Below are 24,709 nucleotides of genomic sequence, written 5' to 3'. Positions count from 1 at the left end.
TTAAGTGCTGTGACAAAAGTCATCTCAGAATATGTTCCTTCAGGATTTTTGTTTTTTTGGGCGATGCTGTTTCTGTAAGAAAAAGTACCATGTATATTTTCTGGAAATGTAGAGGTAGAATAGCATGCCAATCACTATGATTATTTCTTTTCTTTTTTTTTGACATGGAGTCTCACTCTGTTGCCCAGGTTGGAGTGCAGAGGCATGATTTTAGCTCACTGCAACCTATGCCTCCCAGGTTCAAGTGATCCTCCTGTTTCAGCACCCCCCACCACCCCAGAAGCTGGGATTACACGCATGCACCATTATGCCCAGCTACTTTTTATATTTTTTTAGTAGAGACAGGGTTTCACCATGTTGACCAGGCTAATCTCAAACTCCTGACCTCAGGTGATCCACCCAGCTGAGCCTCCCAAAGTGCTGGGATTACAGGTGTGAGCCATTGAGCCCTGCCAACTATTTCCTTTCTCTTCCTTTCTTAAGTACTCCCCAAAGAGTCAAAAAAAAAAAAAAAAAAAAAAAAGCAGTGAGTATCTCAGACTATGGTAATTGTTTCCTCTTTCTAAGAATGTTTCAGCAGAAACTGAAGTACCTCCATTGTAGGGTTTCTCGTATCCTGATTAGTCACACCTTGAAACAGTGATAATCAGAATTTAGTGAGCATTTTCTAGGCTCCAGACACTTTCTTTAGAATTTTGTGTAATACTCCCAAAGATTCCATAAAACAAATACTGCTCCCAATGTTTAAGCATTAAGAACTGAAGCTCAGAGTGGTTAAGAAACACACCCAGGAGCACAATCAAGAGTAAATGGCAGAATCAGAATGTAGACGCAAATTTGTTTGGGTCTGAATCCTGTGTTCTTTTCATTGTATTGAGTATCTTGCCTCCTTGGGGAAAGAGGAGAACTGGGCTCTGTTTGTTACAAGTAAATAGATCTAGAGATGTTCTTGGAGCAGGAGTCTGGGAGGTGGAGATGTGAACCTGAAACACTGAAGCAGCTCACCTTGCAGGCTCTAGCAGATAGCACATGGCAGGTGTGTGGACCAATTGAGAGCTTCTAACTTTCATCGTTAGTTGTGTAACCTCTTTGAGATATTAAAATAATATCTTAAATTCCCATCCCATTCACATCTCTTATGGCTGTTGTTCAAATCCTATTATTTAGGAACTTAATAATTTATAATAGCTTGGTCTTTTTAAATTGTCAAAAACTCTAATAAAATAGGAATATTTCACACATGCACAGACCCAATTCTGTGGGACAACCAAAGGCTAGCTCTTAAATTGTGTCCTATCATCATCAGTGAAGAGGTAAAAATCTAGACTGTTGGAAAGCACAATGCAAATATGAATTCCAATGAATCCTTGACTGTGCAACCTATATGAAAAATCACTATTCTGCATATTATCTATATCTATTAATAGACTTCAATTGTAATGATAAGGCAGACGTTTCAAATAGTTAGGTCGATAACTGATAAAATGTTAAATTATTGTTCTCTTCGGACAATGTAAATTCATTTCTGAAAAGGTACAAATCTCTAAGTTCAGTTCCTTAAATTCTAGGGCCTTTAAGAAAGGTAGACAATGTAGGAATAAGCAGCTATAATTTTTTTTAAAGGCTACTGTTCCTTTAATGCCCAGCTGGTTCTGAGATGTAATAAAATTGACATATTGATTCCTTTGAATTTACAAATGCCTGTTTCATAAACTCCATCTCCAAAGCCTAGGCATCTTTAGAGCACTGTCATTTTTTTTCTCCAAATGGATCAATTATGTGCCCACGTAATCCTGTTACCTGTGAAATCCATGCATACTTCTCCCATTTGCTGCAGTTCCCAGGCGGACAAACTTGCATCATGTACGCATAAACAAACAGCGCATTTTCCTGATATTAGAGATTGTTTTCAAAGTGAAAGGCAATCTCTTGGGTCCTTCACTCGGAAAAGAAAAGAAAGAAAAAGAAAAAAGAAAGGAAAAACTGCCTATTCAAGAAGTAACTCAATATATACATACACATATACTATAACTTGTCTACATATGTATTTATATTGACCACTCTGAACATTTCATTTAAATCACACAGTGTTGCTGTGTTCAGTCCTTGAGCTACTCCAAGCAAGGAAATCCTTCATTTTAGTTAAATTATGCTATGCAGGTTTATCACATTTTTTATTGCTATCTTTTCTCCTTTGTTGATAATTAGTTATTTAAGGGCAAATCATCCCCAAGACACCTTGAAACAATTGAGAAATGAAAATCCAGAGTGAATTAGGTTATAAAGTTTGCAGCCGTCTTATGGAAAAAAAAGTCTTCAGTATTTTTCACTGCAGCACTTGACGCTCTCTGGCTCTGAGTCTTCCTTAAACACACACAGAGTCCTTTATTGAAACTATTGTAGAAAACAAAAAGATTCTGCTTCTACTACATTAGGAGGGAAATGCCTCAGTGAACTAGGAGGCCTTTCCCATGTCTTAAATCAGCAACAGCAAATTGTCTTCTCATATACGCATGTTTACATGTTCACTTGTAGACACATCTACCAGTACAAAATGCAGAAAGAAAGCTTATGTACAAATATATACGCTTAGACTATGGCTATAGAATCCCCTGAAAATAACCCACAAGCACACATTCTTTTGTCTATGTGTGAACTCTCTATGTGAGCAAAGTATTGTGCATGTTCTGCACAGAGATATGAATTCTTGCTTCATTCTTTCAGCCTGTGCTGTATCTGATTTTCCTCACTTCACTGGGCACCCAGCAGTCCAGTTACACTGCACTTGCACTCTACAATTTGTCTCTAAGAGATTCCCCAAATCACAGAATGTCTTGTCTGCTCTCCAACGTGCTCCCCATATGCAGAAAAGATGGTCTAAAAAATTGGGTCGTGCTTGGAGCCCTGTGGCCTGGCCCACCGCTGCCATTGTGCAGGAGTGATTTTAAAGATAAATAGTCGCATGTTAACCAGATTTGACATGCTGTACAAAGGCAGGCACCTTTGGTCCCATGACACAGCCAAACAGAAAACACAACAAGTAAGCCTGGCAAAGATGTCCGATGTGAATAAAAGCACAACAATTTGTCACATAGTTGTTACAAAATGTTAGCAGCTTTAGGGCTTGCCATGGGATGGCAGAGATAAGGCAGTGTGGAGAATTTAGAAGTTTGAGGATTGGTGAGTCTTAGGTAATAGAAGAGTTAATTCAGAAAAGGGGGAAAATAGTCATCGGAAAGGGATTATTTTCATCTGCTTCCTCATAAGGCCGAAGAAGGCCTTAATGTCATGAATTTAATCAGCAAGGCGAGTGTTTCAGGGTTTACTAAATTCCACTGTTTTGAAGGGCTGTCTGTTAACCATCTCTTTCCAAACTCCAAAAGAGGTAGCATATTCTACAATTAGTTTCTTGAGGATCGACAACCATTTTTTATTTTCTTTTTCCAAACTGACATAGTGATGAAAGAAAGAATAAATGTTGAGGATAAACATCCTTATACTCCACTTAGTCTCACTATTCACCCAGAGAAACAGAATCAAATGCTGGAGTTTCTTTTCCAAATGTCCTTCAAGTCAATGATCATTATTGCCTGTGTTGCCTGTAACTCTAGAAATTCCATAATTGCTGTAACACTTCATTGTAGACTTTCTTCCTGACTCCAGGCTCATGCCCTTTCTAAACCTTAATTTCCTCATCAGTAAAAATAGTATTAAAATAATAGTACCCATTTCACAGTATTATTGTCGGGGCAACATCAGATGACAGGCAAAATTCTTAGCACAGGTCCCAGCACACTGTTTAAGTACTCAACAAACGTTAGATAATATCATCTTTCATACAGTTGCCAGAGACATGTCACTGAAACACAAATATGATTATGTCACTCTTCTTTAAAACATGGTTTGCAAGCTCACCATCACCTATTTACTGGATACAAGCCAAAAATATGGGATAGGAGATTCTTCTGCTCCCTGACCACCTTTGCAGACTCAAATCAAGCTCATCCTCTTTGCTCATGCCCTGTGTTTCACACATCTCAGCTGGCTGACAATGCCTGCACTGTTCACACTTTCTCCTGGGTTGTACATGCCACCCTCTCAGCCCAGCATGCCGTGCCCTCACTTGCTGGCGAAATCCATGTCCTATGACAACAGTCACCTCAAAAGTCACCTCTGCCATGAAGTCTCCCCTCACCATCTGCTCCCAGATCTAGTTGTGCCATTATCTATACTCTCTCTGTACTGGGTACAAAGTTCTTTATGGCACTTACCACATTTTCGTCATTTCTTAAATGCACCCCCATTTCCCTCTACACAGCAAGCTTCTCAGGGGCCCAGTCTCTAGCATCCATTTTTTGATCACAGCCTCAGCTACAGAGCCTGCACATAGTAGGTATATAATTAATGCAAAGTGAACAAACACTGCAATTTTCTGCTGACATACCAGAGAAAGGCCTAGAAAGGACCTGATTACATACTTTTCAATTACTGTTGCAATGAGAAGAATTTTTTTTCTTACAACGCAAAGCTCTGATCACCCTCAGGAATAAAGGTGAAAAAAGCCCTGAGTAGAAAAAGAAAATGCATTTTTCTTTCATGAATCTGACATCAGCTTCAAAGAGGTGATGCTTGTAATAATAGCAGAATGAATTGAGTTAAGCTCACATGGCAAACTTTTAAACAAAAAAGGACTTTAAGAAATGCCAATCTAATGCTGGGATAGGCATGTAGTCCAGGCCTTTTCTGACAATCCTGATGACCCTGTAAGAGTACAGAGATGACACTTGGCAGGGGGAGCTTGTATAAAAAGACACTGTCATTCTGAACATCTATATAACATTGGTGGAATCTCCCAAGTAACTCCACATTGCCCTGTTGAGCTCATAGGGCACAATGAACCAAACATAAAGAGGTAAGAGTTCTACTGCAAATATTTCAAGAGGTAGGAAGATCCTGGTGCTCTATTGATGTCTGTGATTCTCTAACCCTTGTGACTCCTTGCAAACTCAGAACCAGTGCAGCCTGGAGCATGTCATAATACCTTCCCCATCCCATCACTCTGCTGAAATTTGAGCCAAGTCCCATGTGGTTGCAGATCTTATATTTACAGGTCCTGAAGGTAAACCAGGAAGCCATTCTTTGATGAAGTCTGCACCCACCCCTGCTAAAGGTGAAGTTACTGCTGGAATATGAAATCGTCGTCATCACAGTTAGTGGGAGGTAAGAGCTGGTGAAAAGAGAAGGTTCATGGAGTTATCTGGTGACCTTTCCGTTTCCTCCATTTATAGGTCTCATTTTATTTCTACTTGTAATATTAAACGGGAAACAGATTTAAATATGAGAGAAATGATGGCATGCCACTTGGAACAACCAGCTGAGCTGTCACCTCTAAATTATACTTTTTATTTGTATCCTAAAAACGATCAGAAAGGGTCATGAGGGAAGGCCCAATACCAGGCCTGAAATCAGAGGAGAGCAAGATACTTTCAGAGATCCCCTGAGCTCAGGAATCTGAGGCTGCTGTGAGCTAGGATGGTGCCACTGCACTCTAGTCTGAACCACAGAGTGAGACCCTGTCTCTAAAAATGGATGAATGAATGAATAAAGTCTCCTCTAAAAATACAAAAATTAGCTGGGCATGGTGGCGCATGCCTGTAATCCCAGCTACTCAGGAGGCTGAGGCAGGAGAATTGCCTGAACCCAGGAGGCGGAGGTTGCCATGAGCCGAGATCACGCCATAGCACTCCAGCCTGGGTAGCAAGAGCGAAACTCCGTCTTAAAAAAAAAAAAGAAGAAGACACTCCCAGAGATACAGTATTCCTTACTTTTACCTCTCTCCCCCAAAAGTCAGTATTAACCAAAAACATGACTTCAGAGTGAAATGAAATTATTGATTTCTGCCTGAAACAGAAAAAAACACATAGAATATTTTACATGAGAGAATTTGATTATCAGATTGATCTGCCACAATTAAATAAACAAATTCTTAGGATGAGCTTTATATGGAGAGATCATTTTGCAGAATACCAAACATAGAAGACGATGCTTAAAAAGCTCCACAAAGTCTCTTAACTCCAGTGGTATCAAGCCAGATACTCAAACCCCATCTTCTCAAATCATTATTAAAATATTTTAAATTCATATTGTTCAGAGGGCCAGAATAAGCACCAGAAAGTTATATTTCTTCAATGAAGAGGAGATTTTAAAAGCCTAGTGGTTTAATAGTAAAAATATAGAAATAATTTTTAACTAGTATCTAATCTATAAATATACTCATGTGTTAATAGAATGCTTGAAATATGTTAAGTTGATACTATAATGTTTTGTAGAAAATTGCAGATGTAACTTTTGTTGAAAGGAAAGATGACATTGAAGAACAGTGAATTTCTGGAAACATTTTTTCTAGTGATAGCTTTATTAACTGGTTTTAGATGTTTTTAGAGGGAATAACAAAGTTACAGTTTAAGATTCTAAGGAAAATATCAGCTTTATTATAAATTTTCTGTTTCTTCCTTAAACTTTAAAAATGTATTCTCAAGTATTTATTGGATGGGTTAATAGTCATTCTGTTTCTACTACTTATACCATGAAAAGATTTCCCTCCAGGTCTCTATCTTATTGATGGGAGCATTTCACAGCCAACCAAATCCCTGTTAGTCAGATGTTCAGGTGTACAATCCTGACCCATGTAACAATTTTAGGCTTGCAATTTGTGTTGTTATATTTCTTAATGTAGGTCTAAAATATGTGCAGCATTGCTTTTAGAAAGTAAAAAAATGATGGATTGTGCCATCTATGGCAGCATTTGTTCAGCATTTGGTACAAATGGGAGAAAAAAGATACAGAATGCATGGATTGATTTTCAAATTACCTCAATATTTTGAAAACATTTTCACCTGCATGCTGAGAATGCTAAGAATGGCAAGGAAGGCAATTGTGCATTTGCACAGCCTCCACTGCATTCATTTATAAATTACCTCATCACTGACTGAAATTAACACTGATTCTTACAGGCAATTTCTCAATTTCCAATGCTAATTACATTTTTTTTACTTTTAAATTCTGTACCACCTGTTTTGGGCAAGACATCTTAGGCAGCGCGACCGCATTTAATCACAATTTTAATTAACCGCCCTGTAGATGTGAAAAAGAAGCAATTATAATGTAGATGAATGATGATTTTTCTGCATTAAATTGTTTTGTTTCCCTGGTATGTTGATTGTAACACAGCACACAAATACAGTAACTGTACAATTTTTTTCTATTGTAATTTAGTAATTGTTTTTGGAAAACCAGTTTGGGAATGAGTGACTTCATCTGTTTACAAATTGATTGATACTGTTCACTCACTGATTGCTGCGGCGTATATTTTGGTATTGCACAGCCTAGCATAAAATATAATTAGAGATGCACAGGCTTTGCAGCACCATTTTGGAATCTGAAAATCAACTGTAACTGAAGTATGTTTTCCTTGAGCATACTAGTATCAGTTGGGGCTGATGAAATGATAATCAAAACAATGGGCTTTCCAATTCCACCACAGTAGAAACCCTTGGTTTCAATCTGATAGTCTAATATGGTAAGTTTATGAATTACTCTGTACTAGGCCTGGGAGCTGGGGGATGGCAAGTCTGAAGCTTGCACAACTCACTCAGATCTGTATCACAAGGAGCATACAAGTGAGGTAAAGAAACAATGATGAAAAAGAAAGAATTGCTGCTTTGGAAATCGAAGGATTGTTCCAGACACTCAGGCACAATGCACTGTTGTGCTGTAGCGCTAGCCTATCTCGTCTTTACACTATGATACAATAAGATCACATTCATGCTCCTGGCTTGCAGATACAGATCATTAAAGCTGTACCTCATTGCAGATAAATTCAAAGATCTTATTTATACGAAGCAGAGCCTGTTCCTCACTCAGCTAGAAATTGGATGGTGGGGTTGGGGGGTGGGGGGAAGAGCCATCAGTACCTGTTTATGAAACCTTATGCTAACTGATAGCTAGAAGATCTACACTTAACTATTATCACATGAATTAGAGCCCTTCAGGAATGCCCTAGCCTAATGTCACACCCACTCCCAATCTCAGGAACTTTCTCCATTAATACACTGCATTGGTATCGTAGGGTTTCTGTCTCCCTCCAATCATCCAATGAGTAGTTCTGAAATGTGCTCACTTGTATGAGTCCTGGGCTAGGCCATTTCTGCCTGCCTGGAAAAAAGGGGAAAAGGCCATGTAAGCAATTGTGGATGTTCAAAGGAAACTATTTACGAGACCTCTTCATCTCCTGCTTTGCTTCTTTTTACACTCTACTCCTTCGAAGATCCTAAACTAGAACAGTTCATTAAAAGGTGAGAAGTCATGTTAGTCTCAGCCACAGATTTGTTACAAAACATATCTAGAGTTATGGCTTCATTTAGTGCAATTTAAAGATAGAATGTTATGAGCTGACAGGACAAAGCCATTAATATCGAGATAGGGGTTCGAGGAGGAGGACTATTTGGATGGACTGCTGTTTGTCTCTTTCATAAACAGTTGCTAACAAAGTATTATTAGGAAACCCCAAAGTGATGCCAACATTCACGTCATATATTAAGTAAGAATCTGCCCCATTAATATGTTAAAAGCTCTCTTCTCCAGGTTGGAGATTACATGTCTAAATCTTGTTCATACACATGGGATTGGGCAAAATTTTCTCATGAAACTAAGAGGACAGGCCACAGACTGTCTTGTAATCTATGCTGTTTGCAAGCGTCTTTCTCATGCATGATGTAAAAACTAGCAATAAAGGTTTATTCTCTCCTAGCCACCCCTACCTGTATCATCCTTTCTGGCTATGGGAATTATTTGGTATAAGTGAACATGGAGCAAAACTACCACTGAAAAAAAAAATGGGCAATTCATTAATTCATTTCACTCACTGCTAAGAAAGCACGGTTACTACAGGTAGAAACGCAGATGTGTTTTACCCTGGAGATTCTATTTCAGATTCTTAGTGGAGTCTCACTGGTTATTAGCAGCAGCAATACTTTTAGGCTGCTGAGTATTTTTCTCTCCTTTGCCACCTTCCTCACCTAACTGGTAACAGCTCTCAAGAAAGATGCTGTTTTATGAATGGAGGTAAAAATAACCTTGAATATCTCAAATTATAGCCTCTTTACATAATGAAAAGGGAGTATTCTGGCAGCAGATTTTTTTTTCATAAAGTTGTTCCAGCAATAATGCTTGTTTGGAAGTTTCTAAAAGTGGTAACATCTGTGCTCCTGCTGGCAGATGCCAGCCCACCAACCTTTCTACGGGCAGTTTGTCTTTGAGAGAAAATAAAGTACCTGATCCCAGGCCTTAGTCAGTCTCAGCTCCCTGTATCTTCTCACTCTGACCCACTGCGCGTTCCTTCAAGCAGAGAGCTGCCTCCCATGGCTACCTCCTCAATATAAACTTGCTAACTAATCTCTTAGCAAACACTTGAAGCAAACCTGAAGAGTGGAAAGAGAGGCAGAGGGGGAACAAAAACCAAGCACAGATAAAGCTCAAGACACATTCAACGGGACGCTGGAATCTAAATTTAGTACCAAACTTAAGATTTCTTTTGATGGGCAAGCTGTTGCCTCTGGAACAGGGATTTTCATAACAATTATTTCATTTTCAAGTCTCAATCTTAATTCTGCTGCTATCTCCTAAATAGGGTTCCCTTTAACATAAACTCCCTGGATTTTTTTTTCTGTCAGTGGTGATGTGCCTATGCTTACTGGTATTTGTAAGTGCTTTCTTTTATTACTGAATATCTCTTTAATAATTTGTCATTTTAAAAAGTCTACTCTGACTGCACTATGTACACACAAGGTAACTCTTCCTTAGGAATTTATGTGACAATCCAGTGTTGGAAATAAATAATGACTTTCAACCAATGATCAAAGAAAAATAAATCTTTTATCCTAATAAGACTTTTAAAGACTGGAATCCCATTTTTAAATGGATAACAGCTAAGAGGCTACTGGCAATCTATTTATTTCCAAAACTGTGTTTTAATGCTGGCTACACAGAAACTGGATGAGCAAATGAACCCTAGGGTCTTCAAAGTTAAAGCTTTTAAAATAAAGTTGGTATGTAGTATTTGAAAACATATTGTTCAGAATTTAAGTTTTAATATCTAGGAATAAACAGAGCATTAAATCAAGCAAAACTGTGACAAGGCCAATATGCACATGGATGATGCCAGCAAGGCATCTTCAGCCCTTTGTTCACAGCTTAACAAAACTGTGCCGTCACACCACTTTAGTTCAACAGTGCCTGTCGAATGGGCATCAGCAGATCAGCCAATGCCTGTCATACACAGAGCTAGAAGATGGTTTGAAAGCAAGGGCTTATTCGACCCCCAAGTCTACTTGGAAAGTGAGGAGGATTTTAAATTGTCTAGTCAAAACACCAGCCCCCTCCCACTCCAAAGTTAGAAGAGACGGGGAAGGATGACAATTTTTTAAAAGACATCAAGGAGAAAAAATGTTCTCAGGCAAAGGAAACACTTTTCATATTTGTTTTTTTTTGTAAAAGCAATTATAAAAGTTTTGCAATCATGGAATTTTTCTTAAAGTGACCTTGTTGAGACTAAAAGTTGAGTATCATAGATATTTTAAGGTTTTGCCATGCTTCTTGACCTTTTAAACAACTTAATACATGTTCTTATGTTATCAGGATAGGGGACATTATTTGACATACAGAACTGGCGAACCCATGTTATGCAAAGGAGTATCTCTTCAAATATAATTTTTGCTACTTGTACTGAATTTTTGTTAGCCAAAATGCATTAGCTTTTTAATGGACAGTCCCCTGAGCTCTAGTATCTGTGAACATTTAATCTGCTCAGAAGAGAACCCCCGAGGAAACAAACCTGGTAAAGAGAGGGATTGTTCACTTTCCTACAAGTTAACAATCAGAAAAAAACCCAAACCACCTTAATTTCCTCCTATAACACTGATCATGAGATTTGGCTTTCAAGCTTTAATAAGTGCTGGGGAGGTGCCTAGGAACTTTCCTTCCGTTTAATTAAGTGTGCCCACTCCTCTTTAGGCATCCAATCAGATTAAGTGAGAGCAAACCCACGGAGCAAGGCTGGTGAGCCCTAGTGGTAAGAATTGTTGAAGGTGTGGTGAATCCCAACCTTTCAAGCTCCTTCAGGATACCATGCTGCTGAGATCAGTACAGGAGGAGCTGAGATTTCCCCCCACACTAAAGTTGAAAAGCTCTGGATCTCAACCTCCCCCAACCCCTCTGTCTTTCACTCTGCTGCTGTCAGTTTGCTGCCTGTACTTTGGCTGTCTCTTTTCCAGTCTCTACCCTGTGAGTTTCTGGCCTGCCAATTTCAACTTGAAGCTTGACTGGGCTGATTTGATGCAAATACCTCCAGGGAAAACCCTGAAACTGATGAACAGTTATGTCAAGTCGATTTTGCACCATCGGGAAAAGGTAACCTCTGCGAGAAAAAAAAACAACAAGGTTAAAGAGACAAGGGCTTTTCACGTGTAATACCTCTGCTGCACATCTCGTTCACTGTTTACCATCCCTCAGAAATTGTAACTGTCAGAATTAGTCCTAATTGCAGATGCGAAAGCTGCCATTATAATAAAAACAGAGGCAGTGCAGGCATTAAATGTAGCAGCCTAATTTGTGAGACTACAGAAAAGGTAGAGTAAATGAATATTTCATTACTTTAATTACCAGTGACTACTCTTTTCTTGCTGTCTTATGATAAGTGTTGCTGTAACTAGCAACAGCAAACATCCACTAAAACATAAAGTGCAATAATCGTCCTGCTGTCAGGATCACCACTTTAAAATACGAGCAGGGAAAAAATATAATGGTTTATCTATTTCTTAGAGATTGCAGGAGTAGAAGATGGAAATTCATTTAATGTCAGGGGGAAAAAATGCACACACAAAGGCACCAGTAAACAGGTTTTAGTCAGAGAATAATGGCTCCGAGAAAGAAGAAAAAAAAAAAACCCAGTTGACGATACATTTGAAATGTTACCCCTAAAAAAATTCTAGAAAGTGAAAAGTAGGAACTAACAGTGTTTAGATTTTTTAAGGCAAAATTTTGTTTGTGTTGCACAATGTAATTGCTTGAACATTAGAAAATAAAACTCAAGCGACTAGGGGAAAGACAAGGAAAGCAAGTGGTTTTCAAGTGATTAAGCAAAGGTGGAAAAAGTTCAAGTTGGCAAAAGTTTAGAAGCTCAGTCCAGTTTCATTTAAAAAGACTAGATAAAGCCTGCCAGAAAAAGGACTTTGCCTGCAGTTTCAGAGTACTGATTCATAAGATTTGGGGAGTATCAACAATTACTCACCACTGACACTTAAAAAAATCCTGGGCAACTCTATATAAATGTCAATTTCAGGTAAAGGGGCAAAGTGAGGTGGGAGGTGGCTGGATTGTGGGAGGTGGGAAGTGGGCAGGGAGTGGGGGTGTGGTTGAGGAGGTTGCTGAGACTGGTTGAAGCCAGCCTGTCTCTGCATTTATCACTCTGTCCCAGAGGAGGTGTTTGTTCAACATAGCAGTTTGACAGCACAAAAACACTGTGGCCAGAAGCCCTATCAAAGAACCTACTGACACGTATCATTTGTGGTCTTGGTTTCACAGGGCAAGGCTACCTCGCACTTATCTGCACAAGTATAAAACTCCACACATTTCTAAGTGTTCAGTATAGTTTTAAATCTCTCCACACCCTTTTTTTCTTCTAAATATTGTGAACACTACTTTAAAATGCTATCTTTATTCAGTACTCCAGAATGCTGTTTTTAAAACCATAACAATTTGCAATCAGTTTAGGATAATCTCTGTTAAGGTTGGTAATACTGAAGGGAAATGGGGGAAAACATTACAAAACACAAAGCTAGTAATTTATCCTAAATAATACACTTAAAGCTTAGATTAATAGGTGTAAGTTTCATAAGAGTCATGTGGCATGGGGAACACATTTTTCCCCTACAATAAATCCTACTAAACAAGAATCTACATTAATTCCTCGCCTCTACTATTTTTGTTTAAGTGTATTTCATTCACAAGCCAGACGATTGTAGTGAAAGTTAAAGAGGAAAATTCTCAGAGTTTGGATCCTAGGGTGCATTTGTGTTTGTGTGCCTGTGGGAATGTGTGCATATGGGCTGTATTTAGTTTTCAAATTCCCATCAGCAGAGCAAAGGTGATGGGAAATCTTTAGAGGACAACCATTTTGCTCAGAGATGTTTCCCTCTTAATGGGTCTATTTATTATGAAAACACAGCTTACTGAGTTCCTTATATATAAACCTCACCTCTTAAAACTGAGAATTCTCATGATGTGAAACACTTCCATTGATGTGCATGGTGTCTAAAATAGAAACTTAGGTACTTCCAAGAATAGGCAATTGCAATTTCTTTGATTACAGTTACTTGGATATACAAGACAATAAATATTTTCTTAAACTAAGAAACAGTGAAAGCTACATTTATAGATCACTTGGGCACTGAATTCCTTGAAATTTACTCATCCATTTGAGAGAAAAAAACCCTCATATTTTATATAGCACAATATTTTAATCTGTTCATCTATTACTGATTATTTCTTCTTTGGGGGGAGGGAGTAGCTCTCTGCTTGTCAGGAGTACCTTTCCTAGAGTTAATTACTATAAAAAATAAGAAACAGTATATAGAGAACAAAAATCACTATGTTGTCATATGGGCAATGTAACTATTAAAGAGGAATCCATTACAGTTGTTTTTTTTTTTAATGTAGAATACATTTTAGGAAATCAGGAATGACTACCTATTCCCAAAAGAATGTAGTCATCTACCTCTCTCACCTGAGATTATTTTAAAATGTTTTCACCTTGCTTTATCCTGAAGATTTAAAAATATACCTTCATATATTTGTGATATATAAAGTTCGCCAACTGACCAGTTCCGTGTTTACTGTTTGATTAAAAGAATATCTTCTTTTACACAGGATTTAAAATTTTAACTTCAAAAGATTCAAGTGCAGAATTAGACCTCTTCTAGTTTATAGTAAAGTGTAGTGTGGGTTTAAGATGAAATCACACACAGCAACCAAGAAAAATTTAGAACAACTTAAAAATGGATTAGACACAATAGAATATGACATTTAATCCCATAGATTATAGGAAAAGTTATTTGGAGTCTTAATTTTATAGCAGTGTTAAATTAAAAAGATAGAAAGTATGAAAGGTAACTTGAATATGCACACTAACAGTTTCATGTTGTCTTCTAGTTCTAACCACTACTTCAAATCTCAATCCCTGGACCCAGCTTAGTAACAGTACTAAATTTGTAAATAATCATGAATCATTATGATGATTACATTTCTCAATTGAAAAATGAAAGCAAAGTACAATCAGACCCTTCTGGAAACATTTGCTCCCCTTACACTCTTAGTCTCTCTGTGCTGCCTGCTCTTCCGAAGTCTGGTTTCTAGAAACCCATATTAATTTCCAACCAAGGCTGCAGCACCCACTGTAAATGTGCATGGCTTTATCAGCTCTCATAGTTTCTTGGGTCACAAACGCACAATATCTGATGACACAGTGATCATCTTCCTTCTCCTTTCTCTTTTCAGCTCCTCTAACTTTCCTGTCAGAAGCCTGAAAAAATATGCGCAGTTACTGTTGCTGAGGGGAGACAAAGTTTAACTTCTGGGTTGGCAATCGGAGAATAATTCATGAGCAGATTTCTAGCAAATGATATGATTTGCTAAATTTTGGTCTTTGATTTATATTTATGTACTCCTGCTACTGCTAAGGTTTTGCCAACCTCAATTAGATCATGAATGAGATCATTTTAATTCAGCCCCCAAACTGTGACCTGACCATGGTCTGAAAGTGTTCAAAAAGTAATTTTAAGCCTCCCTTTGATTTGAAAAGGAATACTGCATGCTTGGTCGTTCATACAAATAACATAAAACTTAATTATTGGATGATTTGGCAGAGGACCTTCTTGCCAAACAACAGTCAATGCCAGCTACTGTGATGCTGGCGCTGCCCGGGCCCCTGAGCCCACAGGCCCCTTGTATACGGGCATTTGTTCATTGTGTCTTAGGGCAGGATGCTTTCAAATAGGATTCACGGATTTGGGAGGCAGGGTGCAACTCGAAGGGTGTACCATATTTATAACTCCAGTTTAAAAATGCTGTCTCACCTAGAAGGGAAGTAGATCTGCGCTGTCAAATCACCAGGAGGCTGTGACAAAGGGAGCTTGCAGCCTGACACACGGTGTAACAACATAGCAAACACCTTTAATTCCGTCATGTCTCATACCCTTTACTTTCTCACACATTTGTGGCTGCTCGAATGTTGACACCTACACTCTTTTTTCGAAACTAAATAAGGCAATCTTATTTAAGCCCAAATGCAACACCTGTAAAGTTATTCTTGTGCCCAGCAAAAAATAACCATTAACTCCTTCCTCATAAATGTCTCTCTGCTTGCTTTGGAAAGTCTCAAGTTGGTAACGGCCAGCCTGAGGCCCTGACTCTGAGGTTCACATGACCTCCCAGGTTTGGACAGATAGGCAGTATTTCCCCCTTGAAAAGATGTGAAGGCTGAGATCATATCACTGTCCAAACTGGCTTCTTACGGCTTTCAAGTTGAAGCCCCTTTCTTGATCACAAACTTCTGGTGTCTTTTATAGGAAGGAGAGAGGCCCCAGCTGCTTCATTCCCTCTAGCTACTGTAGTCTAATATTTTAAAAGCTAGAAATGAAAATAGCTTTTCTAAAGATATTTCCTGGAATTTTTAATGTGCTGCCTTGATTCCTTTTTTCTATCTTTTTTTTCCTTGCCAATTATAAACCACCATTTGGAGGGCTTATGAGCAATGTAAGTCCACCTCATCTAATTAAACCACATTGTTTTAAAAGCTTGAACAGTTTTCATGCCTATAAGACTTGTCTGAATAATAAACTGCTAGAGCCAGAATTCTGAGTGTCTTTGGAGAGCCAGGATTTTATCTGCTGAGCGCAAGGGGCCAGGCACTCAAAGAGTTAAAGAGTGTTCCCGCATTGCTGGGTAGGTTAATATCACAGCTGCCTGGTAAAGCATTATCCCGGTACCTCACTTAACAAAAGCCTCCTTTTGCAAACAGACTCCCACTTTCTCCCCAAGTGTCCAAAGGTGTTTACTGAAGTAAATCTGCCTAAATCCTTCATTGCTTTGGTCATGGGGGTAGATAGGAGGGGTGGAAGGTGTAGGGATAATCCCTTTTTGTAAATTCTGTAAATCTTCTGGGAAAAAGAAAAAAAAATCAGGAATCTGTGTCACATGTTCGCATACAACTTCTAATATATCCGTTAGTTTTGCTCTTAAAAGTGAAATCTGCCACAAGGACTATTGGAAAAGCCCCTGTTTCAAATCATTCACTCTGCTGTTGGAAGAGATGGCACTTCCAAAGTTGTGTGTGTGTGTGTGTGTGTGAGTGTGTGTGAGTGTGCGCGTGCGTGCACATGTGATGCATGTGTGTGAGAGCATTGTATCCTTAATCTAATTGTTGGGAGAAAACTGGCATCTCATAAGTGGTTTCAGAAAGGGGAAGAAAAAGACAAGACAGTCTAGGAACAAGATAATGTCGCTGAAAAGTTGTCACGAGAGGTTTCTGTTCTGGCTGTGGTCTCATTCCCATACCATTAACTGCATGTTACTTTTGCATGTTGAAAATGGTGGCAAATGACACAGTAAAACCTGACAGGTCTGCCTGCGAGGGTTTAACCAGTTCCCAGGAAGAAGGGGCCTTTGGGCACAAACTTTCTCTCACAAGAGAACGTGAATACCACCAACCCCTCCCTACAAATCTTGAAGCATCCAGTTTGAGATACAAAAAGGCTGTCATCTCACAAATGTTAAACATACTAAAAAAATCTGAAAAAAAAGTATGGAGAAGGTGTGAAAAACGTGGCACTTTACAGCCCTCAAAGCTTTTTAAAATAGCACAACTTTTCCCCCTAAAATTCTTTTCAGAGAATTTTTTTTTTTCCTTTTTGGCTCATTTGAGAGTTTCTTCTTGGCTTTTTTCCCCTTTCATTTGAAAATATGAATTATCATAAAAAGTCAGGGGGAAAAATGGGAAAGTCTTTTCCAGTTTTCCTGAGGATTTATCAGTGTGTTCAGGCTGGGTGTGAGCACCCGTTACTGAAACCAGACCAAGGGGCCCAGTCTGCAGCTCGCCTGTCCCTCCCACGCCCAGGGCCCTCACCTCTCTGGTCTGCTGGTAAACAATCAGACATATTAAAGCCAAATCGCAGGCAGCACTCAAAGGCGGGAAGTCCACACACCTGACCCCAAATCTAACAGGCTTCTGGGGGAGAACTGGATCCCCTTCTGACACTTTTTACCTCAAGTGTTGAGCGGGTGGCCATGAATAGTACAGGCATGCCATCTTGTAACACTATATGCCTGTCAGGAGGGACAGGGCCTGGTGGAGCATCAGCTATATAAGGCTGGTAACTAGGGAAAGCCCAACAAACAGCCACAAACACCTAAGTTATTTTACTCAGCTACTACCCTGTGCCTGCTTTTCTCTCTCTCTCTCTCTCTCTCTCTCTCTCTCTCTCTCTCTCTCTCTCTTTCTCTTTCTTTTCATCTTGGCTTTCTGTGGCAGAATGCAAATGGAGCCTGCCGGCGGTGAAAGGGCTGAATTGTGATTAAGAAGAAGAAGAGCTCCTTTCTTTGTTCTCCCCTCAGGGGATGTTTACTGGGAGAGACACAGCGGATCAGATATGAAAGGCATTCAGGTCAGCATTGATGTGAGCGAAAGTGAAATCATACCTAAGGCATTGAAAAGACCGCCGTGTCAGGGGTTCAGCTAACGGTGCAGCTACTGTGTGTGTGTGTGTCTTCCCGGAGAGGCAAAAATCTTTTCACAGACTGGCGATTTTTTTCCCCTCTCAAATTTACTACAAAATTATAAAACTTTCCCCCTCCCCCGTCTGCCTCCCACCAAATGACACAAGAGTTGGTATTTTCTCTCTTCATGGACCACACGCGAAATCAGACCAACTTCTAATAACTGTTTCCTAAATGAACCAGCAAGGCACCATCCGAACTGTGATTTTCTTTCAAACAGGTGTATTCATGTGGGCTACATATATGTGTAATATGTAGGACAGAACGAAAAGAAGAGAAAAGCCAAAAGACACAGGCAGGGATGGGTTCTCCTCTTACCTCCCTCAGAGGAAACACAAGACAACACACACACATGCACACACAGTATAAAAACACTACAGAACACCTTAAAATGAAATCCTTTATTTACTTTGTAACTACTAGTTACACTTTTCCTGAGAGCTTTCACTCTGACACGACTGTCACCCAGGATGAAAGTATTTGGCACATAGCTATGAAGGCAAAGGCTTCCATGTAGCCTACTGATTATTATCATTTTCCTTTTAAGAACTGCTTGATGAAGAAATACTTGGATCTTACTTTTTAAAAGTTTACACTCCCCACAGCCCAAATAGTCATTCAATAGATTTTCCAAGTGGTAAGCTGATGCTGTTGGCATAAACAGAGCTATGTAAATATATACAAAATTCACAAATCACAGCAAACATACAAATAATGAGGAGGTGCCTAGATGTTTCAAGGCTTAAAAATGAAAAGGAAAATTACATTTCACCTTCTGATTGCTAAAGACAGAAAAGAAATAAAGAGGGGGAATAGGGCTATACTTATTGGTTTAAATCATCCTTCCCTCTGCTCTGAATTATTTTTTTTCAACCTTCACATCTTGGCTAAAAAGCATATTTGGGCTTATGTTAACATCTGCTTTTGTGGTGACATTTAATTCTGTATATTTTCAACTAGTGTTTCTGCATCACAGATTTTCCTCCTTTATCTCTTTGCTCTGAAAAGACAACCAAAGAGCAATCAAAAAGGTGTCTGACTTGGCCATTCAGACAATTGCCCCCTTGTGGGAATGCGGGAATGAATGGTACAGTGGACACCCCAGCACCATTGACGTTATAAACATGTAAATGAAACACATTAGGGCAGACAATCAATTGTCTGTGAGCATTGCAAACCTGCATTCCCTCTCTCTGTGACAGGCACAAAATAGTGTCTACCTTGGGAAGCCACGGTGCTGGAGAGGAAAAGGACAAAGAATTTCCTTTCACACAGAAGAAAATGCACCTTAAAAGCCTTGGAAGAATGCAGATGACAAAAACTGTTGCAAGGAAAAGAATCTCCCACATCTTAGAATAAATGCGGCACTGCTAGAGAGGCTAGCAACGCCCTCCTTTCCTACCTTCGGGGTAGACACACATTTTTCCTAGGAAATATTCTTAACATGGCATTAGGGTCTTTAATACCCTCTTGGAATTTTCTTTAAGCAAATTAAGAAAGAAGAGAAACATTGAAGCCTATGACATAGCAGTTGAGCAGGGAACTTTAATCTTGGTTTTACCCTATTTGAAAACACATGCTTGAAGATGTGAATTTATTTGTATTGGGCAACAGAGAAACAATGCAAAGTTTAAAATCCTCAGCCCACCCTTACTCCTGGTAGACTGTCACCCTATGGACACCACCAGCCTACTGGCTCTACTACGAAGGAAAGCATGTTTCTACCCCAATTGACTTAGCTTTTCCAAACCAAAATGAAACAAATAATATCAGCCTAGATACTTAGCCCCCAGCCCTGTGTGTGTGCAGCGTGACAAAACTTGCAGTAGATCTCCACAGAGAAAAAAGGATGAAGATGGATATCTTTGGAGCGCCCTCAGAACTGGTACCTGCCACACAAGCTGCCCAAGTGCTTTGAGAGTCAGCAAAACAGGCTCCCTATAAGCTCATCAACTTTACGAAGAAAGCCACTTGCCAAAGATTTCCACACTTTGCAAAGATAACCAAGTCTAGACTGACTGTGATCCGAAGGAAACTTCCCTGCCTAAGTGTGTGAGACTCTTGTTGCTCCATCCCAACTTCACCTCTCAGGGAGGAGAGCTAGGAGTCACCTTCTGGAGAAGGGGTTGACTGCATTTTCTTTCCTTTTCATCTAAGCATCTCTGAAACGGGAGCAACTTCTCCGTCCCTCATTGCCTCTAAGCATCACCACCAGCACCTCCACTCCTTTAAGGAAGTGATAAAGAATGAGGGCTTATTTTAAACAGGGATAATAATTTCTGCTCTTCTGATTGTTTCTCCTCCAGGATCCAAAGCCCTGAAAACATTTAACTTGGTCCCTGTTCTTTGCCACTGAATATCAGAGACCAAAGGCATTTGTAAAAAGCTCCCTTTCTCCTTCACACGGTCCCCAACCCTTTAGTGGAAACTCTGGAGAAAAATCAAATTTAACTTTTCTTTCCTTCTCTTATTTACTTTTTCTCTCCTCCTAATTCAGTTTTCCTTGAAAAGACAACTTTATTCCTTTCTCTGAAACAAGAAGTTTCCGGATTTGATTTTTGCTACAACGCGCATGTGTCTGTGAGATTTTTCAGAGGCTGATGCTAGAAGGCGGCGGGCTGGGGAGGCAGCCCGTCTTCCCGAGCTCTGTGGGAGGAAGGAAGGAAGCAGGAGCATCCCAGGACTCGCTGCCCGAATCAGGGGCAAAAGCAACAAACTTTGCAAGTTACACATGGGCCGCACCGGGGGCAAGCAGCAGCAGGGCATCTCCCGCTCCGAGAGCTCATTTCTGACTCCAAGGCTGTGTGGAGATAGTGGGGTATAATCAGGGGAAAGGAAAAGGGGGGGCTGGGTTTCCCCCTCCTCTCCAGCTTCAGTGAAAGTGTTACAAAGTGAGTCAGGCGACAAGATCATCTGACTGAACTTTCTTGAAACCGACACACATTCTTGTCTGCGGGCAACTCGCTTTTTGCCTCTTCCCCCCTCACCCCACTCCCTTTTTCCTCCCGCACATCTTATTTTCTGGGAAGAGATTTCATCCTTTCCATGTGGGGGAAAGGAGACTGACTGCCTGCTATGGGTTAACTTGGCCCTGGCACTGCCTTTGCCAGGCATCTTGCTAGCCTGAGAATCTGGAAGGTTGTATTTTAGATACTTGTTTCTCTCTTTGCACATTTCTTTTCCTTCAACTGCCTCCTTCTCCTTTGCTTTTTAATTAAATGTACACAGCATTGTCTTCTAACTCACGTTCTTGACCAGCCTTTCAAACACACACACTGCTTTACACATTTTATCTCCTGTCGCCTTAGTCTATATATACACTGTTGACTTCATTAAAATTATATAAAGTGCCATTCTAGGTTCCTGGATGACCATCTTTTATTTTTTTCTCGCAGCTTCTACTTCTATGATTATTATTGCCATTATTTCTTTCCAGGAATTTCTATATGATTTTGATAAGCATCATCATATTTAGTGTTATCAGCAAAGACACAAGCTCAAAAGTGACATCTTTTCCATGAATCCAGGAAAGAAGAAAAATCCACTCAGTTCAGATAAATCCTAGCAATTCCCAAAGGGAAAGGCATTGGATACGTGTTTGATGAGAAAGAAAATGAAAAAGAGGTGGGGGTGGTAGTACACTTCTACCTGCTTCTCAAAACCAGAACATTGCTCAGTCAGATTAAACCCAATGAAAAACACTGACAAGTAACCAATATACAGCATGTTTTCCCATAGATTATTTGGAAAAGGAGACAGGTAACAGTCAAAGTTAGATAAGCTGTAAGCAATAGACAGGCTTGATGTTAAGTGTGTAGGATCTGGGCTAAATGCCTTAAAATGTGCAATTCAACTTTCCACATCGGAATGTGGAGGCTTCTCCCAAGTTAGTGGCGGGGTGGAGGGGAAATGGTTGCAGTGTCCACGACTGCGGACATCTCTGGCACTTCATTCCACTCGCGAAGCCCCCAACCGGCCTCCCTCTCTGCCAGGTCCCCCAGGCGTTCCCAGGAAGCCGGGATCCCTCTGTTTCCTTAGACCTGGGCTCTGGCCTGACCTTACTGCTGGGGCCAGGCTGGTCAACGGTGGCAAAATCCCGAAGGAGGTGGAAGGAGGAAGGCAAGAAGAAACGCACACTTTAAATAGTCTTTCCTGCGAAAGAATACCTCTGGGAGCCTTGTTTTAAATCTCATTCTCTTTTCTCTAAAAAAAAAAAAAAAAAAAAAAAAAAAAAAAAAAAAAAAAAAAAGACTGTTTAAGAGAAGGGGGGAAAAGCCTCCTTGACACAAAGCTTTTGTTATCCAGTTGATCAGCAACGTGCTTTAGATACTTGTAAGAGGGGGAAAAAAGCCCCACAACAGACATTGATTTTAGAAAATCAATAACCAACATTTAATAAAAGGAACAGAGGAAACACAAGAGAGGAGAGGGGGACATTAGGTGTAATTTTAGTGTCTACTAAATTACTCAGAGATGGGGAAGGGGAGGTCTCCTGTGTAAGGACCACCTTAAATAATGCCAGACACCAGAGTGAAAAAAAATTAAATTAAAAGGGAGAGGGAGAAAGAGGAAGAGACTTAAAAAGAAGCAGCTTGAACTGAATCTTGGGGAAGCAGCTCGGAATATATTATTGTACTTGTTTTTCTGTAATACTAAGCCAAGCAAATAGATCAAAGACAGCACAAAGGGGAAAGGCAGGATAACGTAACGAACAGTTTCTGACTAAAATTCCTCTATCACTCCCCCATATGGCTCGACACCTCCACCACAACAAGCAAAAGACACACAGACGCACACACACGCGTATACACACACAAAAACTAGAGAGAGAGAGAGAGAGAGAGAGAGAGAGAGAGAGAAGCATCGTTTGTCTCTAATCAAAATTCTCTCGTCTTTGTGTTTTGCTCCTTCCAGCACCTCACACTGCGCCCCCAGCCGCCCCCTCCCCGCGCCGCGCAGCTCTGGGGCAGGCCGGGGGCGCGCACAATTGTCTTCTCTAGAGGAAAGTTGCTCCAAGTGGGCCCGGGCGGTCCCTGCGAGGCGCGGGCTGGGGCTGCGGAGGCCGGGAGGCCGGGTGGTCGCTGCGTCCCCACGCCTGCCTCGGGAGCGTCTACGCGGCCCCGTGCCGGGTGATCCGGCTGAGAGCTAGGGGAGCGAGAAGTTTCCTTTCCGAGTCTGGGCTGGCGCTTGTTCGCTTGTTTGTTTTCGGGGGTTGGTTTCTTTCTTTTTAAACTCAGTTATCCTCCGTCAGCTCCCCCCCCCCCCGGCACCCTCGCTAGTCTCCAGCCCTCTCCCCTCCCCCAGGCGCCTTCCGCGCTCTTGCCAATCACTTTTCTCTTTTATTCCCACGATTTTGTTTGGGGTAGTACCTAGGGGGTCTCTCTCTCTCTCGCTCTTCCTCTCTCTGTTTCTCTCTCTCTCTCCCCCGTCCCTTCTTTGGCTCTCTCCAAGATGGACCTACCAAACTGTCACCACCTCCCCCGCTTTAATATCCCACCTCGGATCTGCGTGTGCCCTTCGCACCCCCATCTCCTTCCTCCTTCCTGACTCAGCCTGGATAACGGGCTCCTCCAGACCAAGTAGAAACTGCCGGGAAAAGTCTCGCTGCGCCCTGCGACTCCTAGCGTCCCCGGCCTGGGGGGCCAGAGCCTGCTGGAGAGGAGTCACCCATCCCCGAGCGGTCACCGACCCCGCCGGACCCTGCGAGGGGCCGGCCGAGTCCCTCCCACCCCGGGGTCTGGGCGCGCTGGGCCGGGCCCTGCTGCCCGCGGACCGTTACTTGGCGCACCGAGAGGCGGCCGGGCGACTCTGGCAAGAAACTTTCAGCCTCGCTGAGGCGCAGCCCCGGGTCCCCTCTCCTGCCCTTGCAGTCTCTCTGCCACCCCTGCCCCCGCCCCGGGATCCTGCGCGACCCGGCGCCGGGGCCCCCGCCCTGCCCTCGCCGGACGCTGCCGAAGCCCGGCCGTAGACCGGGCGGGCCGGGCGCGAGCGGAGCGGGAGGCGGAGGCGGAGGGAGGGCGGAGGCAGGGGCTAGAGGGGTGCAGAGGAACTGGGGGCGCGGGGCCCTGGCCGGACCCCCGCGTTCGGAGCCCCCGGGCGCCTGACGCTCACTTTGCCCCGCACTTCCCCAACTCCCCCCCGGTCCAGCCGCCGCGCGCGCCGGGCTCCGGCGCCGGCCGCGGAGGGAGGCTCGCCCTGGAGCCCTGGGCGCTGCCGCCGCCGCCTCGGTTCCTTTTCCCTTTCCCCCTCCTACTCCCTGGGTCTCGAGCCGCGGAGTGGCCCGGAAAAGTTTGGTTCGAGCGGCTTCTTACCGTTTTTCCTCCTGGGATTGGCTTGTTTGCGCCTCTTGCACCGGGGGCCATCCGCCATGATCGGCTGCTTCATTGATAAGAGCGGATCAGATGGCAGTTCGCATGGACTCGGCGCCCTGCTTCGGCAGCACGCAGGCTCGATCTAGCAACCAAACACAGCGACAATGTGGGCATCGCCCGCGCCCATTGAAACGCGCGCTGGCCGCCCAGGGGAGCCGGGCCAGGGCCCCGGCGAGCACCCATCCGCGCCCCCCAACGCCAAAGCGAAACTTCGGCGGCCCCCTCCCCGCCCCCCACCCCCAGCCTTGGCCCCGAGGCGCTTTGTGTTTGTAACTGTTTGGTGTGTAGCACCCGCGAGGGGATCAGAGAGACAAGAATTACATCTTCAAAATGAGTCATAACTCCTGACCGTATGAGGGAATGCACACGGCGGTACAGTAAGACCGCTTGACTCAGGGCTAGGCGGACCCTTTCCTCCGAAAAGTCCTCAGCCCCAAGCTCGGGAACTTGGG

At 41.9% G+C, this 24,709-nt stretch overlaps 1 protein-coding gene across 14 annotated transcripts in view; it reads right to left on the bottom strand.

The window, feature by feature from the left end:
• The window catches only part of ZEB2 (zinc finger E-box binding homeobox 2), a 131,949-nt gene that overhangs the window by 104,904 nt on the left and 2,336 nt on the right, over positions 1 to 24,709 (bottom strand). For 7 of the 14 annotated variants that reach the window (XM_078327868.1, XM_078327873.1, XM_078327878.1 and 4 more), the window contains exon 2: positions 24,198 to 24,339. The exons of 2 other annotated variants lie outside the window; for them this stretch is intronic. In XM_078327868.1, coding sequence (XP_078183994.1) covers positions 24,198 to 24,270 — 73 coding nt within the window. In that variant the 5' untranslated portion in view covers positions 24,271 to 24,339. Of the gene's footprint in view, positions 1 to 1,800; positions 1,937 to 23,383; positions 24,533 to 24,709 lie in introns of those variants that run through there. 5 more of the 14 variants (XM_078327870.1, XM_078327876.1, XM_078327871.1 and 2 more) reach the window with 3 other exon arrangements.

Source organism: Callithrix jacchus, chromosome 6, assembly GCF_049354715.1.
Source record: "Callithrix jacchus isolate 240 chromosome 6, calJac240_pri, whole genome shotgun sequence".
In the NCBI taxonomy this organism is placed as follows: domain Eukaryota; kingdom Metazoa; phylum Chordata; class Mammalia; order Primates; family Cebidae; genus Callithrix; species Callithrix jacchus.
Note: the sequence above shows the minus strand (reverse complement) of the source record. Positions and strands in the feature narration are given on the sequence as shown.